The following is a 19,231-nucleotide window of genomic DNA, read 5'->3' as shown; positions in this document are numbered from 1 at the left end:
TAATACAGGGGTAGAACATGGTCCTTTGCTTAAAATCTACTACCCTGAGGACCAGGCCTGTGCTTAAAATGTAGCACCCGTGCTTGGGTTTGGGAGTGAGGATTCTCAAAACATTTCTTAGATTAAGATTATATTTTATACCTATTTTTGTCTTTCTACCTCGGTTAAGATAAAGGCTGGCCACATCCACAAACAGAGCTACACATCGGGCCAATCTGAGCCAAGCCATGCCAAGGTTGGCTCAGTTCAGCCAACAATTTACTTCGGCTCGAATTCAACTCTGCTCTCAAGTAGTATTAGACTCGATTCAGTTCACTTAGCAGCTCGGACCAAACTTGAGCCAAGCTCAAGTTCAAAGTCTTGAGCCTGTGAATAGGGCGAAAACTAAAATGGGCACTTTTAAAATATAAAAGGAAGCTATATATATTTAAAATTAATTAATTAATTAATTAAGATATATAAAACGAATGTAGTTGAGTCAAACTTGGGCCAGTTGGCGCTTGGCTCAAAAATTTTTTGAGTTCACAATTAAACAGCTCAGCTCATCTTGAACTCAGTTTTCAAGCCAAGCCAATAAAGCTTATCCGGGCTGAGTGGAGCGAGTTAACTGAGTTAGCTGGGTTCCAGTCATACGACAAATCCTGAGAGCCCCGTGCAGAAATTTCGCGCGTGTACAAGGCTAACCATCCATATGCCGCTACATGTGCTACCCTGGCATACGGGTGTAATTTCCAAGCCATCCATCAACTGGTTCTGATCGTTTGGATGGTGTCATCCACAAAACAAAAGCTGTTCCGCTTAGCAAGTGGACATTATTAACAGGTAGACGAATTAGAAAGCTTTTGTTAAGTTTTTCTCAGCCGTAAATTTCTTTCATTAATCGTGGCCCATCTGACCAAAGAAATAAGTTGATTCTTGGGAATTTTCATTTAAATAATGGCACGACTCTGATGGATGGATTAGATTTCTTTAACTATGTTCCATGCTGGCACATTTGTGGCACGTACAGGAGATTCATTGCACGCTTACCATAGACATGAATATGGTCTCTTGGAAAATTTTCAAAACCCCAAAATTCCTCGGCGCCGTTGATCAATGGCTGCAAAGGTTGAAGAAGAAGAATCTGTGAAGAGAGAGCTTCTAGAACCTTCTCATTCCACTCCTCCCCATGTAATTTTCTCTCTCCCTCTCGGGGTAGTTTATTGAAATTCTGTCATGCTTTGATTATCTTTTCTTCAATATATGTTTCTGTTTCTAGGATTCTGAAATTGGGTAGTTTTTTGTGATTTCTTACTTTTCGTTATGGATTCGAACTGTCTTCTTCTTCTTCTTCTTTTTTAAATTTCTTTTCGGGTGAAATTCCGAACATCTAACGTTTTTGAAGAGCAATAATCCAGTGATAATTCTTCTTACCTTATTACGGTGCAAATTCCTCTTTGGAATCAAGGTGGGCCCACCGCACTGTTGAGTTTACCTTTTCTCTTTCGACCAATTTTTAAAAGATCAGAAGAAGGCAAGCCGTTGGTTGGATCTGCTTCGAGGGGGATCGTGCCTCATATTTTCAACAGAGAAATGTTTTTGGGATGAAACCTCAGTGTAATTCTTTCATTAACATGGATATTTAATGCAACGCACCCCATAGGCTTATGCCACCTCACTGTAACTGAAAATGACTACTTACAATGGCTCATTTCTCCACTACTCACCATAACTGAACATAACTACGTACAATAACCCAATCTCCCCCCACTCACCCTAACTGACTCTACTACTCACCATAAACATGGGTTCTCATGCAGCCCCATTCACTTGGGCATGCATCACTCCTCCCCCCTTGCACCCACCTTGTCCTCAAGGTGAAGGTCTGAGAAACGATCAATGATGGACTGGTACTTCCCCCATGTTGCATCTTGTATGGGTGAACCCTGCCATTGAATCAGGACTTCAGTAACATCTTGGTTCCCACACTTAACCATCCTACCATTTGTACCAAAATCCATATGGAGCAGATAAATGTGACACATAAGATATTTGAGAAACATGCGTCAGGGATTCGGGGATCGGCTCACCTTTTTTTAGGGTGTTTTCAGCATTTTGGTTTTCTTTGGATAAAGGCGAGCAATTGTTCCAACCACGTCAGCCCTAAAGCTCGTTCTAAGCATACAACGAAGATAAGATCATGATTGATGAATGTAACTGCTCTTTTTTCAGCTGGTTGCACGCGAAGGTGCCACTTGGACTAGCGGTTCTTCTTCCGTCTCCCCTAGAAAGCTAGAAATAGCAAAAAGCAAACCCAGAGCAAAAGACCCCTCTCCGAATCCAAAACCCCAACTACAAATCCAACGCAACTCTGTGTATGTAGGTTTAGTTCTCCCCCACTCAGTAGCAACGGACCCTTAGTGTAGATCTAGTCTCAGTCTGTCCCTGCACATACGCTGGACCGACTCTTAGTCGTAGACATTGGCTGTAATTCCCTTCCATCTGCGTGTGCGTGCTAGATCTAAAGAAAGACCTTAGCTTAGGAATCCGTTCGCTTATGCTCATACACTGGGCTGACCGTAGTTGAATATTTAGAAGCGCTAAGGGTTATGAGTAAAGCCCATGACGGTATTTGTGGGGTTCATCGGGCTGGAACATGACAGATCTTTGTATTAGATATGATAATCCAATGATACGGGTATTATTGGCTGAACATGACAGATCTTTGTATCAGATATGCTCATGGTTGCCGACAGTGCTTGAATTGTCTCTAATATTATTGAAATATCTCCGATATTATCTTTATCTCCAACTCAGCGATACCGATAACACTGGTACCGATACCGATAGCGCTGACAGTATTAGAAATTCCAAGTATTAGAAATGTATCGCTAAGTATTGCCAACGTATCAATATCGCTAATGCAATCGTCAATATTTTTAACTTTGTAAATTCTAGGTGTCACTTGTATTGCCAATGCATCAATATTGCCAATGTATCGCCAATATTTTCGACTATGTAAATTCTAGGTAATGCTTGTATCATTAGTGTATTGACGATATTTCAATAATATCTCCAACATATTGATATCGAAATTTTGTTTATTAATAAAAAAATTATTTCAAATTTTTTTACATAGGCACATGGTTGTATGTAGTGTTCAATTTGTCATTAATAATATTGATAATATCTTGAGATTATCGATATCGCAACACGCGAGATATTAAGACCACAATATTTCGTTTTCTTTCCAATTGTTGATGATTTCTTGGTGAAATATCATGTGTTGTTGATATTTTGCAATATCGATGGATGTTTAGATGGGAGGTTGGATGGTTAAATAGGTCGGAGGGGATGGTTGGATTGATTTCTTACAACAGCACATGCTTTTAAGGCCCCGTTAAATGGAAACTTGTCATGTATGCATTCTTTTTACAATTTTTTAATTTCTAAATATACAAATATATACATTTTAACATCTTCTGAAGCTTCGCTGAAAATTCCACCATTTTTCCTACGTTTCCCCGCATTTCCGGTTATCAATGATATTATCGACGATATCGATATTGTTTCTATATTCCTGGCCCAGCGAAACTTGTAGTGATATCGATACTTCGAACATTAGTTGCTGACCTTGCCAACAACATGGTCCTGTGCAACAATCACCCGCTACAGTATTGCATCTGATAGTAAAGCCATGGCCATTCTGAGGCTGGGCTATGGATTTAATAGGTATGGTGAAACCTCCATCTTCCAAGGGACATAAATTCATCATTGTGGTGATTGACTATTTCACCTAGTGGGTAGAAGCGAAACTTATGAGAGAGGTCAAACACACCGACATGATTGAGTTCAGTCAAGAACACATCATTCATAAGTTTGGCATCCAAGAATCGATAACGATTGATAATGGGATAGCATTTAATGCTGCCCAAGTCAAAACAGTTGTTGAGGAATACAAAATTAAAATCATGAACTCTTCACCATATTATGCGCAAGCAAATGGCCAAGCAGAGTCCACAAATAAAATCCTCAAAAATATCATTAGCAAAATGATAGAAGATAACCCGAGAACATGGCATCTGAAGTTGTCAGAGGCACTTTGGGCTTGTCATAATGCCCCAAGGATGGGTACGAATATAATCCCTTTTGCCTTGACATATGACTATGATGTTGTGTTATCAATGGAAATAACGGTCCCACCATTAAGGATAGCCTATTAGAATCAACTAACTCCTGAAGAATTTACTAAGGCCATGCTCATTGAATTAGATGAGTTAGATGAAATTCGGCTCAAGGTTTTAGATGCTTTAGAACGACATAAGTATCGTGTATCGGAAGTTTATAACAGGAAAGTTCGAAGCAAGTCTTTTGCCGAAGGCCAATTAGTCTGGAAAGCGGTTTTGACATTTGGCGGTAAAGACAACAGTGAATTGGGCAAATGGTCACCTACATGGGACGGCATATTTGTTGTTCACAAAGTCCTTAAAGGAGGTGCTTACATATTAGAAGATTTAGATGACAATATTATAAAATCGGGTATCAATGGCCAATATTTAAATAATTTTATTGTCGACATGTAGGAGACATTAATGAAAAACACAAAAAGAATAAAAAGATAGCAATGCCGTTTGCTATCCAAGAAGCAGAGAGATTGACGCGTGGCTAGCCCATTAATGCAAGATCACATTGCTAGCCATTCTTTGTCGAATAGCCAGAAATGTGAGGGGACAATGTGTGTACCAAAATCCGTATGGACCAGATAAACGGTGCAGATTTAGCCACGTGGCATAGAAGATATTTGAGAAGCATGTGCCAGGGATTTGGAGATTGGCTCACCTTTTCGAGAGTGTTTTCGGCATTTTGGTTTTCTCTAGATAAAGTTAAGTAATTGTTCCAGCCACATCAACCTCAAAGCACATTCTAAGCATACAATGAAGATAATATTATGATCGATGAAATGTAACCGCTCTTTTCTCAGTTGGTTGCACGCGAAGGCGCCATGTGGACTGGTGGTTGTTCTTCCGTCTCCTCCAGAAAGCTATAAATAGCAGAAGCAGATCCGTAGTAAAAGATCCCTCTCCAAATCCAAAAACCCAATACAAATCTAGCACAACGCTGTGTATCTAGGTTTAATTCTCCCCTACTCAGTAGCAGCGGACCCTTAGTACAGATCTAGTCAGTCTGTCGTTGCACATATGTCGGATTGATTCTTAGTCGTATACATTAGCTGTAATTCCCTTCCATTTGTGCCTGCGTGCTGGATTTGAAGAAAGACCTTAGCTTAGGAATCTGTTTGCCTACGCTTATACGCTATAATCTTTGGTATTGCCTTTGCCTCGCTCATTAGCCTGCTACTCTAGGAAGCACCCTGCTGCTCTCAGCTAGGCCAGTGATCCTAGTGTAGTAGTAAGTCATGCCTTTTCCTACATTCATGTCTCTCCAATCTTTTCCGTTTCGACCATACAATTGCTGCACCTTCGAAAGTTCTTGAATTTTCAAGGCAAAAAAGAGCTCATTGGAGGAAGAGCCCCAACCTCTACCAATCACCCGAGTAACGAGCACACGACAGTTGGATGAATAGACGAACGGTCGAGCCCACAACTGAACCTCGCTCTATCTCGACGCTAGGGGTTGGTGGTCATGGTTTGAATCGGACCCTATCGATTCTGGCACGTCCACAATCCACACGTGTTCTGCGTGGCCGAATTCGAGACTAGCACCTACAATCAAGGATTGCTTGTGGTAGGGGTTGTAGGATGCATTTTTTAGTAAGAGGTGGCAACACATCGAATGCCTGAATTTGCTTCCCTAACTTTTTCTTAAGGCACGAGACGTGGAACATGGGATGGATCTTGGAACTAAGGGAAAAGGTCGAGTTTGTATGTGATTGGTCCAATTCACTGAAAGACCAGATATTATTCAAATAACGGGCAATATTTTGAGAGACCGTCTTATCGCTAAGGAAGTTTGATGTTAAGGCTGTAATATGAGATAGACCAAATCTCCAACTAAAAATTCTTGCTCTATCTGGTGGTGATCGACGTACGTCTTCATACGTTCTTGTGTTGACTCCAAATGCTCCTTGAATAGTTTTAAAACCTAGTTCTTGTCCCATAACTCTGTCTCTACAACTTGTACCTTTGTGGTTCCAGGAGTGTAGGTGGCTAGGTTTGGTGATGGTACCCTGTACACTGCCTCTTAACGAGTCATCTGTGTTGCTGAATGATAGGTGGTGTTGTACCACCATTTGGCCCAAGGAAGCCATATGGCTCACTTTGGGCCTCACACTTGTGAAGCATCGGAGGTAGTTCTTAAGAGCTTAGACATTGGTTTATGACTTTTGTTTGGCCATCGGATTAGGGATGATATGATGAACTCATTTGAAGCCGAGTTTCCTTGTAATCAAAGCAATTCTTTCTAGAATTGACTGGTGAATGCTAGATCCCGATCATTGACAATGAAGATTGGCATCCCATGGAGCTTAAATGTGTTTGCTACAACAAGTGCTGTGTATAAGTGAGCCATTGCTAGAAGTTTGCATACTTTATCGATCTACAACTACAAAGATGACTGTCTTGCCATGGGATGGAGACAAAACATTAATGATGTCCCTGGCGATTTCTATCCATACTTGCTTTGCGATCTATAACGGTTGGAGATGACTAGGTGGAGCCACATTTTTCAGCCTTGGGCCTTTGACAAGTGTCACACTCTTTCACGAACCTTTGCACGTCTTTGCACATCTTTGTACGTCTTTGCACAACCTCGGCCAATAGAATATATCTATGATCCTTTTAAGGATTTTGTGATAATCCGAGTGACCCGAGGATGGGGTTTCATGCATCTCCATGAGAATAAGATTCTATAGTTGTGAGGTGGGCCCTACTACCACTATCCCTTTTCTAAAGAGGAGTCCCTCTGAATGCATATCTTTGTTGATTAAGAGTCTTGCCTTCCAACTCCTTGTTTTGGACTTGTAAATAAGGATTGGTTGAAGTCTCCAATCACACCTTGTCTAGTTAAGTGGCCACTGGTATAGAAATGGCCAAGATCTCAGCTTCCTCATCATGTCGGGATAAGGCATCAGAGGCTCGATTTTCTTGGCCCCTTTTGAATTCGATTATAAAATCATAACCCCAACAGTTTAGACAACCACTTATGTTGTGCCAGGGTAGTCATTGTTCCAATAAGAGCTTATGACTCCTTTGATCGGTCTGTACTATGAATCTCTAGCCTAAGAGATAGAACCTTCATTTGTGAATGGTTGTGATAAGTGTAAGTAGCTCCTTTTCATAGGTCGACAGAACTAAGTTCTGGCCATGCAATTCTTAACTCAGAAATGCTATTGGACGCCCCTCTTGCATTAACTCACCACACATCCCTGTTCCTAATGCATTACACTCAATAGTAAATGGTTTAGAGAAGTCAGGGGCCGCCAGTACGGGAGCTTGTGTCATGGCATGCTTTAAGTGCGTTGAAGGCTCAATCAACTTCATTAGACCACAACCAAGTATCCTTTTTGAGCAATGCGGATAACAAGGATGTGATTTTACCCTAGTCATTGATGAATTTATGGTAATACCCTACGCGGCCTAGAAACCCACACATAGTATTAAAGGTATGTGGTCGTGGCCATTCCGACATGTTGTGATTTTTGTGGGGTCCTATGAAACCCCTTTGGCCAAATTTATATGGCCAATATAATCTTATCTCCCGACGACCAAACTTACAGTTTGCTTCCTTAGCATAGAGTTGGTGTTGCCTTAAAACCTCTAATGTCTAACGAAGATGGTGGAGATGCTCTTCCCAAGTCTGACTATATACGAAAATGTCATTGAAAAAGACTAAAGCAAAACGTCAAAGGTATGGCTTAAACACCTCGATCAATTGACTTTGGAAAGTCGATGGGGCATTGGTGAGCCCAAATGGCATCACTAGGAATTTGTAATGGCCATTGTGAGTGTGAAATGCTATTTTGGGGATATCATCTTCATGGACTCGGATTTGGTGGTATCCAGATATTAGGTTAAGCTTTGAGTAGAACATGGACCCATACAACTCATCAAATACCTCAATTGTAACTAGAATTGCGAATTTATCCTTAATTGTAACTTGGTTAAGAGCACGGTAGGCAATTCAAAAGTGCTAACTTTTGTCATGTTTACGAACCAAGAGCACGAGCGGCGTGTATGGACTCATGCTTGGCCTTATAATCTCTGGAGACTACATGTCTTTCACTATTCACTCTATTTCTTCTTCTTCTTTTCTTTTTTTTTCCAAATAAAATAGGTACTTGTATGGGCGGACGCTCACGGGCTTGGCTTCTTCAATGAGGGGTATGCCATGATCATGAAATCGTAGTGGGGGCCGGCCAAATGGTTCATGAAACACATCCTGGAATTCGGCCATAAATTTTGCAATCCTTTGTCCTCGATCATGGCTAATGTGGGTGGTGTGATACTATATAGTTGTAGCACCATAACCCTTCCCCCCTACGAACCTCCTTCTTAAACGTCCCTTGATTCATGGCCTTTATGTGTGAGGGTTGTACCCCCTTAAGCTTATGTAGTTGACTGTTGTCCGTGTAAGTCATGGTGAGTTGAGAAAAATCCTAAATGACTGGTTTGAGGGCCCGTATTCATTATGCCCCCCAAAACCGCATCGTAACCACCCGGTTGAGGAAGAAGAAATTTTCTATGATCATAACACCTTAAACTCGAAAGGTTAGATCAACACACCTTCCCTTGTTGGCCAAGCAATCTCTGTTGACCAAGCAATCTCTGTTGGCTACCATCAGTGTTCGAAATATCGGTATCGCACAATGTATCGCACCCTTGGGATACAGATACGTATTGGTTATCGCACGGGATATATCGTTTGTATCGCATAGTTTATCGCACTTTTTGGGAAACATGGGGAAACGTTGGGAAAATGGTTGAATTTTTTAATGAAACTTTGGGGATTATTAAAAAGGCCCTTAATACACACTTTTAAATCATAACATCTCAAAAAAAAGATGCACATATTAAAGGTATGTGGTCGTGGCCATTCCAAAATGTTGTGATTTTTGTGGGGTCCTATGAAACCCCTAGTAGAAAAAGATTTGATGAGGATAATGTGAAGAAGAGATGAGAATATTGAGAGAGAAGGAGGAGGAGAGTTTGGGAGAGATGATATGTGTTTTGGCTTGCATGCCCTAACAAATAATATTTTATTATGAAAAAAACATATAGTACACTGCAGGGGAATAGGGAAGTGTGCACATGCACTTACACTAAAAGGACACACTATAAATATAATACACTAGCATTCTCTATACTCCCCCTCAAGTTGGAGCATAGATGTTGATCATGCCCAACTTGTCACGAACACGATGAAGAGCATCTCGACTCAAGGATTTTGTAAGAACATCAGCAAGTTGATCCCCAGATCGAACAAAAGGAGTGACAATTTCCTTAGAAGCAACTTTCTCCCGAATAAAGTGACAGTCAACCTCAATATGCTTGGTTCGCTCGTGGAAAACTGGGTTACGAGCAATATGGATAGCCGCTTGATTGTCACAGTGAAGAGGAATAGGACCCGAAGGAGGATAGCCAAGTTCTTCAAGAAGATTGCGAAGCCACACAAGTTCACATGTCGCATGAGCCATAACACGATATTCAGCTTCAGCCGAGGACCGGGCAACAACTGGCTGCTTTTTGCTCTTCCAGGTTATAAGATTGCCACCTAGGAAGGTACAGAAGCCGGATGTAGAGCGGCGATCAAAAGTACTACCTGCACAATCAGCATCGGAATAGCCAGAAAGATGAAGATGACCATGCAACTGAAAGTAGAGGCCAAGACCCGGGGCTGATTTTAAATACCGAAGTATGCGGTAGACAGCCGTGAGATGAGAAGTATAGGGAGCTTGCATGAATTGGCTAACAACCCCCACTGCAAATGAGAGATCTGGGCGAGTAATAGTCAGGTAAATAAGCCGGCCTACAAGTCGTCGATACATCTCGGGATCAGTAAGGAGAGGACCATCATCTGGTCGAAGCTTCTGTGAAGTATCCATGGGAGTGGTAGCAGGCTTGCACCCTAACATGCCGGTCTCCATGAGAAGATCAAGCGCATATTTTCGTTGTGACAAGACCAATTTGGATGATGAGCGAGCAACTTCAATTCCGAGGAAGTAACGAAGAGGACCAAGATCCTTGATTTCAAACTTGGTTTTCAAAAAATCTTTGACCTCCCTCATTCCAGCAGAATCACTACCGGATAAAACAATATCATCCACATAGACAATGAGAACCATGATGCCCGTCAATCGACGACATATAAAGAGAGAATGATCAGCATGACTACGAACAAAGCCAAACTCCAAGAGAGCCTGACTAAAATTTTCGAACCATGCACGTGGAGATTGTTTGAGTCCATAAAGAGCCTTCTTCAACCGACATACAAGTGCAGGGTTGTGAGGAGCAACAAAGCCAGGAGGTTGATGCATATAAACTTCCTCTGTAAGATCCCCATGGAGAAATGCATTCTTAACATCAAGCTGAAACAAGGGCCATGATAAATTAACGGCCAAGGAGAGCACAACACGAATTGAATTAAGCTTAGCCACTGGAGAAAATGTCTCGAAGTAATCCACACCATGAGTCTGGGTGTAACCTTTAGCAACAAGACGGGCTTTATAGCGATCAATTGAGCCATCTGGAAGAAACTTGATTGTATAAACCCATTGACAGCCAACAGGCTTATGGCCTACAGGAAGTGGCACAAGATCCCAAGTATGATTCTTCTCAAGAGCAGACATTTCTTCCATCATCGCCTTTGTCCAATCAGGACTCTGAAGAGCATGTGAGAGAGATCTAGGAATAGTCTGTGATGAAAGGGAAGCTGCAAACGACTAAAAAGACGGTGAAAGATGATCATATGAAACGAAATTACTAATGGGGTGTTGAGTACAAGATCGTGACCCTTTGCCCAAGGCAATGGGAAGATCTAAACTCGAGTTAGGAGAGTCACCTGAACCAACATCCAAAGTAAGCGGAAGGGTAGATGACTGAGCTTGTGAAGATTTATCTCGACGCTGATACACCCGCAGAGGCTTAGGCTCAACCATATCACCAACAGGATGCTGAATAGAGGGGAGAGGAGTTTTCCCACGATCATTAGTGGAAAGAGGATAACAGTTATACTCCCCCTGACGCGCAAGAGGATCACAGAGGGATCTGCCTGGAGAGGAGAAAAAAGAAAGATCCTCAAAGAAGGTGACATCGGCAGAGACATATTTCTTACGAGTCAATGGGTCAAAGCATTTATAATCTTTCTGACTCCGAGTATACCCTATAAAGACACATTTAATCGCCTTGAGACTAAGTTTATCATTACTCCCATCCAAAATTTGAACAAAGCATGTACAACCAAAAACTTTAGGTGGTAGAGGAAATGGGTTATCATGAGGATACAAAATAGTAAATGAAGATTTATAAGACAGAATACGTGAGGGTATATGATTAATAAGAAAAGTAGCAGTTAAAAGAGCATCACCCCAAAAATGTTTGGGTAGATGCATACCAAGTAGAAGGGTGCGAGCAACTTTAAGAAGATGACGATTCTTTCGTTCTGCAATACCATTTTGTTGAGGAGTGCGAGCACATGACGTCCTAGATAAAATACCACGTTCCTGCAAGAAGGACAGAAAGGCAGTAGACATGTATTCTCCCCCATTATCAGAATGGAGGGATTTGATGGAACAATGAAATTGAGTGCACACTTCATGATAAAACACTTTAAATGCATCAAATACTTCACTTTTAGATTTCAAAAGATAAATCCAAGTCATGCGGGAATAATCATCAATAAAGGTAACAAAATATCTAAATCCAAAAGTCGAGGTAACCGGAGCTGGTCCCCAAACATCCGAGTGAACCAGAAGAAAAGGTTGAGATTTCCTCCCAGAAGAGCTAGGAGGAAACGTAGCACGATGATGTTTAGACAATTCACAAATATCACAGCATAATGGTTTAGTGACAGGTAAGGAGGGAAATAAAAGTCTCAATCTAGCAATGGATGGGTGGCCTAAGCGGCAATGCCACCGAGTCATGGACTCTTGATCTAGAGAAAGGGTACTGGAAGCGGCAACAGGTGTATCATCGAGAAGATAAACGCCTCCTCGCTCATGCCCCCCACCAATCACTCTCTTCGTCTGTAGGTCCTGAAACAAACAATAAGAAGGAAAGAAGGTGATGGAACAATTGAGTGATTTAGTAAGAGAGCTAACAGACAATAAGTTTAATGGAAAACGAGGCACATGCAATACGGAGGACAAAGACAAGGAAGAAGAGAGAGGGATGGAACCAATCCCAGAGATGGGAGATTGGGTTCCATCTGCGACTGTGACATATTGAGTGGGAGAAGAATAAGAAGAATAAGAAGAAAAGAATTGCAACTTACCAGTCATATGGGAGGAAGCTCCAGAGTCAATGACCCAGGAGGTAGGAGAGGATGACGCAAGAAGGGCGGTACCTGACTGGGCCGAAGCTGCGTGAGAAGGCTCAGGAATATCTCGAATGTGAAGCCGCATAAGGGCATCATATGCCGCCCGAGAAATAATAAGAGACTCCCCTGAAGTAGACTGCTCAGCTGTCGGGGTGGAAGACTGTCTCAGAAGCAACAGTGGAAGCAACAGAAGCAGCGGCATACGTAGGACGACCATGTAGCTGCCAGCAATAATCAATAGTGTGATTAGTTCCACCGCAATGTGAACAAATGCGGGAACCATCACGTCCTCGTCCACGTCCACCACGACCACGAAGACTACGGCCGCCGCGACTGCGATCTAGATCGCGGCCTCTACCACGACCACCAAAACCAGAAATGCGCCCTGAGCTCAAGTATGGTACCCTAAAACCAAGGGAGTACTGATCGCCAACAAGATGTGCCGAACGCTCGGGTGGCACAAATGAATGAGAAGGAAGAGTAGAGATCATAGCACGCTGACACATGGCATAGACTGTCGTCAATGGGGGAAGAGGATCCTGCATAACAACCTGATCGCGAACGTGAAGATAATCAGAACTCAACCTAGCGAGGAACTGCATGATACGAGTATCATCCCGTTGCTTATGAGCATGTTCATGATCCTCTTTACATTTGGAAGGAAGAGGCTGATACATATCCAACTCATCCCACATACCCCGAAGGATCGAATAGTAGTCTTTTAAGGATCTGGAGTTTTGTTGAAACCGACCAATTTCTTGAATAAGCTGGAATACCCGTGAAAAATTCTGAGATTCCGAGAACATATCATGAAGCGTATCCCAAATGCCTTTAGCCGAGGATAAAAATATCACTGAGTGGCTAATCGAGGAATCCATGCTATTCAACAACCATGCAATAACTTGATAATTCTCCTTTGTCCAAGACTTGTAGGTAACATCTGTAGAGCTTGGGGAATCATCCAAAATATACGACAACTTGTCACGGGCTCCTAAAAATACTTTTACAGATTGTGCCCATTGAAGATAGTTGTCACCATTCAACTTAATGGAGGTAATATGCAAGGGGTTAGATTCAAGAGACCCTATATCAAGAGATGAGGGCCCTTTGTCAGCCATAATAGAGTCCAAGAGAAATAAACCTATGCCAAGAGACCCCCTATGCCAAGAAAGATTGATTCAAACAACTCTATCTCACTCAATCCTTCAACATAACAAGAGATAAACCTCAAACAAATGTCAATCATCCAAAATACCATGAAACGCAGTCAAATAGGGCCTGACCGAGTGAAAAACGGCCCAGCCGCACGCCCATTTGAGGTTAAAAACCTCTCAAACATTGATCTTAAGTAAAAAATCCACCATGGATAGCTTGGGAGGAAGATTTCGGTCCATCTTGAGCAAAGAAACCGAAGAAAAGCTTACCGATTTGAGGTAGATTGAAGAAAAACGGAATCTGGAACCGATTTTCGAATTTCTCTATTTCGCCCAAAATACCATGAAATGAGGTCCAATAAATTCTGAAAAAATCATGACAAATCTTCTAAAATCAAGATCTATCAAACCCCTAAACTTTTAGCTCAAACAGAGCCCATGCGTCCGTACAACGCTGACGTCAGCCGTACGGCTGCTGACGTCAGCAAGGTGACGTGTCGCCTCTCAACCTGTTGGATGCGGAATGCCTTGAACTTGCTCTGATACCAAGTAGAAAAAGATTTGATGAGGATAATGTGAAGAAGAGATGAGAATATTGAGAGAGAAGGAGGAGGAGAGTTTGGGAGAGATGATATGTGTTTTGGCTTGCATGCCCTAACACATAATATTTTATTATGAAAAAAACATATAGTACACTGCAGGGGAATAGGGAAGTGTGCACATGCACTTACACTAAAAGGACACACTATAAATATAATACACTAGCATTCTCTATACCCCTTTGGCCAAATTTATATGGCCAATATAATCTGTCTCCCGACGACCAAACTTACAGTTTGCTTCCTTAGCATAGAGTTGGTGTTGCCTTAAAACCTCTAATGTCTAACGAAGATAGTGGAGATGCTCTTCCCAAGTCTGACTATATACGAAAATGTCATTGAAAAAGACTAAAGCAAAACGTCAAAGGTATGGCTTAAACACCTCGATCAATTGACCGATGGGGCATTGGTGAGCCCAAATGGCATCACTAGGAATTTGTAATGGCCATTGTGAGTGTGAAATGCTATTTTGGGGATATCATCTTCATGGACTTGGATTTGGTGGTATTCAGATATTAGGTTAAGCTTTGAGTAGAACATGGACCCATACAACTCATCAAATACCTCAATTGTAACTAGAATTGGGAATTTATCCTTAATTGTAACTTGGTTAAGAGAACGGTAGGCAATTCAAAAGCGCTAACTTTTGTCACCTTTACGAACCAAGAGCACGAGTGGCGTGTATGGACTCATGCTTGGCCTTATAATCTCTGGAGAATACATGTCTTTCACTATTCACTCTATTTCTTCTTCTTCTTCTTCTTTTTTTTTTTTTTTTTTTTTCTTTTTCCAAATAAAATAGGTACTTGTATAGGCAGACGCTCACGGGCTTGGCTTCTTCAATGAGGGGTATGCCATGATCATGAAATCGTAGTGGGGGCTGGCCAAATTGATCATGAAACACATCCTGGAATTCGGCCATAAATTTTGCAATCCTTTGTCCTCGATCATGGCTGATGTGGGTGGTGTGATACTATATAGTTGTAGCACCATAACCCTTCCCCCCTACGAACCTCCTTCTTAAACGTCCCTTGATTGATGGCCTTTATGTGTGAGGGTTGTACCACCTTGAGCTTATGTAGTTGACTGTTGTCCGTGTAAGTCATGGTGAGTTGAGAAAAATCCTAAATGACTGGTTTGAGGGCCTGTATTCATTAAGCCCCCCAAAACCGCATCGTAGCCACCCAGTTGAGGAAGAAGAAATTTGCTATGATCATAACACCTTAAACTCGAATGGTTAGATCAACACACCTTCCCTTATTGGCCAAGCAATCTCTATTGACCAAGCAATCTCTGTTGACTACCATTACCCCAAATGGAGCACCACTCTGAACCGGTACCCGGGCCTTACAAACGGCCCTAGGGTCTTTGAAATTGTTTTTTCTGCTGCTTTCAATTAACACCATAATTAGTCGTCATTGTAGAAGTCTTTCAACCCGCATTGTCTGCAAAGTAGCTAAACCAGCTATAGCGTGAAGTGATATCTTTGGTGAGGCCTCTTCTGACTCAATCGGATCATCTTCGATCACTTGAGTATCTTCCATCGATTCCTCCCTTCTAGACATGACCCTTCTATAAAACATAACTTTTAATTTTTATACCCGTGGTTGGGTAGAAATTTTCATCATAGTTAGCAGAGTCCTTTATCTCTCCTTTCCTTCACTTCAATGGGTGGCAGCTGCTTGATGGGAGGCAATAACAATTAGAACCATTGGCTTGATTAGTTGGGCTAGACTTGCTTCAAACTAGGTTTGCCCACGTCGCATTGCTAACTTCTCCTCTTAGAGCTGGGCCAATCTTATGACAATAGTCAACGATGTAGGATGAAACATTTGAATGATGAGGCATATCTTGTACTTCAACCCACAGACGAAACAACTCACTAGAAAGGCCTCATTGAGTCCATCCGTATGGTTTGCAAGCCTTTCAAATTGGGTTTGATAATCTTGGACAGTACATCTAATGCATATTGGCAAGGGATCCAACATAATCCTCATACTCCATAGGTCCAAACCTCATGTTTAACGTTGTGACAAACTTTGCCCACCCCAAATGAGGTTGGAACTTCTCATACCAACTAAACCATTGCAGAGCCTTCCCCTCATGTGGAAGGAGGCGATGGCAAGTCGTCGTTTCGTAGCAGTGTTATGGTAAGCAAAGAACTATTCTACACGATATACTTAAGCAGACAGGTTGGTTCCATTGAATTACAAGAAATCAAGGCGAATAGCTCGTGTTCATATAGCTTCGCCTATACAACTAACGGTCCCAACTTGGTGATTAATTGATTGACCCCGTACATCCTTTTTTTGAGCTCATCTTAGGACTTGAGACCAAAAGTGAGAAGGATCCAAGACTCAAGTGGGTCGCACTAGAGTAAAAAGTGGGTAGGAAAATTCCTACCGTTGAAAACTTTCTAGGGTAGAAAGTGATGTTTACATGACATCCATACCGTTAATAACGTCATTCCTACTTGGATGAGCTGAAAACAGAAATATTAGCCTGATCCATATAATTTGTGGCCCACGAATATTTCAACTGTGTATGTTCAATACTCACATTTTAGGTCCACTTGAGTATTGGATACGGCTCATTTTAGGCCTACCATATTAAAAATATCTCAGAAAACGGATAGACGGGGAAAATTTCTCAAAAACATCACGTTGGGCCCCACCCATGTTTCTAGCGCAGGAAATGGTTGTCCGCACGACACGCGGATTGTGTCCTTCCCCTGCCCGTCTCTAGCCCCGAACGGGCAGTTCTGTGGGTGGGCCCACCGTGCAGTATCTGTACATCCAAGCTGTCAATCCCTTTTCTCGTATCATTTTAAGGCTTGAACACAAAAATTAGGTAGATCCAATGATCAAGTGGACCACACCAAATACCAAATAATAAGCTTAGTTGCATTTAATAACCATGTGTGTGGTCCATTTTAGCGTTGAATCTACCTGATTTTTGTTTTCATGCTTAAAATAATCTGAGAAAAAGGGATGGACAGCTTAGATGAAGGGAACAAACAAAAATCAGCTTGATCCAAAACTTTAATGGCCCCCAAAATGTTTTTAATGGTCGACGCTCATTCAACACTGTTTCCTCTAATGTGGTCCACTTGAGATTTGGATATACCTCATTTTTAGTTTCACACTGTAAAATGATCTATAAAAAATAGATGGAAGGCATGGATGAAACACACACATCATGGTGGGGCCCACAGAGCACTGACCACCAGCGAAAGGCCGGTGTTGCGTGGAGTAGCCAATCCGTTTCCGCGCGCGTATCATCGCTATTGAAGTGACGTCACCAAGTTACGTGGGTCCCACCATGATGTATTTTTTCTATCCACACCGTCCATCCATTTGAATAGATCATTTTAGGGCGTGAGCCAAAAAATGAGTCAGATCCAGAGCTCGAGTGGACCCCACCACAGAAAATAGTGGAGAGGGTGACGTTCACCGTTAAAAATTTCTTGAGGGCCACAAGAGATGGATGGTTAAGATGATATTTGTGTTTTCCATTATTCCATATCTTACTGAACTTATGAACATTTTAGATCACAAATAAACATTATGATGGGCCCTCAACAATGCTACGAGTTTCAATGGTGGGCGTCACTCTCTCCGCTTTTTTCTGTGGCAGGGTCCACTAAAGATTTAGATCTACATCATTGTTTGTGTCATGCCCTAAAAAATTATTTCCAAATTAATGGACTGTGTGGATACGACACACACATTACCGTGGGACCCACGGAACACGGACACGGCTTTATGCGAGTGTACAGTGAGTAACTCGCTACGCTTAGCGTACTGTGTAAACTCATGTGAGGTTCACCACGATTTATGTATTTTATCCTCTCCATCCATCCATTTTACCAGATAATTTCAGGGCTTTAGCCCAAAAATAAACCATATACAATGTTTAAATGGGCCACGCCTTACAAAACAGTTGAATTGAACATCCACCGTTAAAACACCCTTTTTGGCCACAGAAGTCTTGGATGATTGGATCAATCTTAAATTCATATTTTCCCTTCATCCACGTCTATATGATCTTATTAACGGTTTGGATGACTGATAAACATCACTGTAGGGCCCAGAAAGGTTTCAACGGTGGAAATCAGTATCACCACTGTTTCCTGTGGGATGATCCACTGCCCACCTCTAAGTTTTGGGATCAACCCCTTAATTTAGATGGGAAAATAGATGGACGGCGTGGATAGACCACATACATTACAGGTGGGCCCAACTGAGTTTACTGAGTACGATAAGAGCGTGCTCAGTAAACCACTCATGCGCCGATCCCTATTTCACCCCTCCCGCGCATCTCCTTCATTTTCCCTATCCGTCACGAGAGCTTTCCCTCTCCTTCACGCAACGAGGGTTCCGAAGGAGGATTTCTCGTTCCGTTTCCTCAAATCCGGCCTGATTTCTCGCCGAATCTCCGAGAAATCCGCACAGACACGCTCCAATCAGCGAAGGAACAGAGAAATTGAAGAAAACAGCAAGAAAAATTCGAAGAAAGAGGGATTCAGATACTTACCTGTCGAATGGCCCACCTCCGATCACCGCTACAGCCTACGGCTACAGGTAGTATCCGATTTCTCTAGTATCCGATTTCTCTCTCTCTCTCTCTCTCTCTCTCTCTCTCTCTTTTTTCTAATTCAATTTTTTTTTTATTCTCCACAACTTACGGCATCGGCTTTTTATCGCTGTGGGTTGTTGGCTATAGTGGGACTCATGAGTCCCCTGCAAATGCACCCGTGAGTGTCCGTGACTTTGTTTGTCAATTTCCGACAATAATGGAGGCGGAAATACCGCGATATCTAAATCGGGGTGGGTTGTATCGGCGATATCGACGATGTATTGCACGATATCGACGATAATATTGTGCGATATCTAAAGTTTTGGATTTTTGGTATCTTCCGGGTGTTATCGAGGGAATTTCGTCTCACAGTATTACCCCAAATGGAGCGCCACTTTGAACCGGTACCCAGGCCCTACAAACGGCCCT

General features: G+C 42.1%; 1 protein-coding gene across 1 annotated transcript in view; it reads left to right on the top strand.

The window, feature by feature from the left end:
• The first annotated feature begins 1,017 nt into the window (after nucleotides 1-1,017).
• LOC131232261 (uncharacterized) overlaps nucleotides 1,018-19,231 on the top strand; it is a 43,924-nt gene continuing 25,710 nt past the window's right edge. Inside the window, exon 1 of the mRNA XM_058228496.1 lies at nucleotides 1,018-1,170. Within this exon, the coding sequence (XP_058084479.1) occupies nucleotides 1,096-1,170 (75 nt within the window). The 5' untranslated portion in view covers nucleotides 1,018-1,095. The remainder of the gene's footprint in view (nucleotides 1,171-19,231) is intronic.

Source organism: Magnolia sinica, chromosome 18 (genome assembly GCF_029962835.1).
Source record: "Magnolia sinica isolate HGM2019 chromosome 18, MsV1, whole genome shotgun sequence".
Classification (NCBI taxonomy): Eukaryota; Viridiplantae; Streptophyta; class Magnoliopsida; order Magnoliales; family Magnoliaceae; genus Magnolia; species Magnolia sinica.
This window is presented reverse-complemented; position numbering and strand designations above follow the sequence as displayed.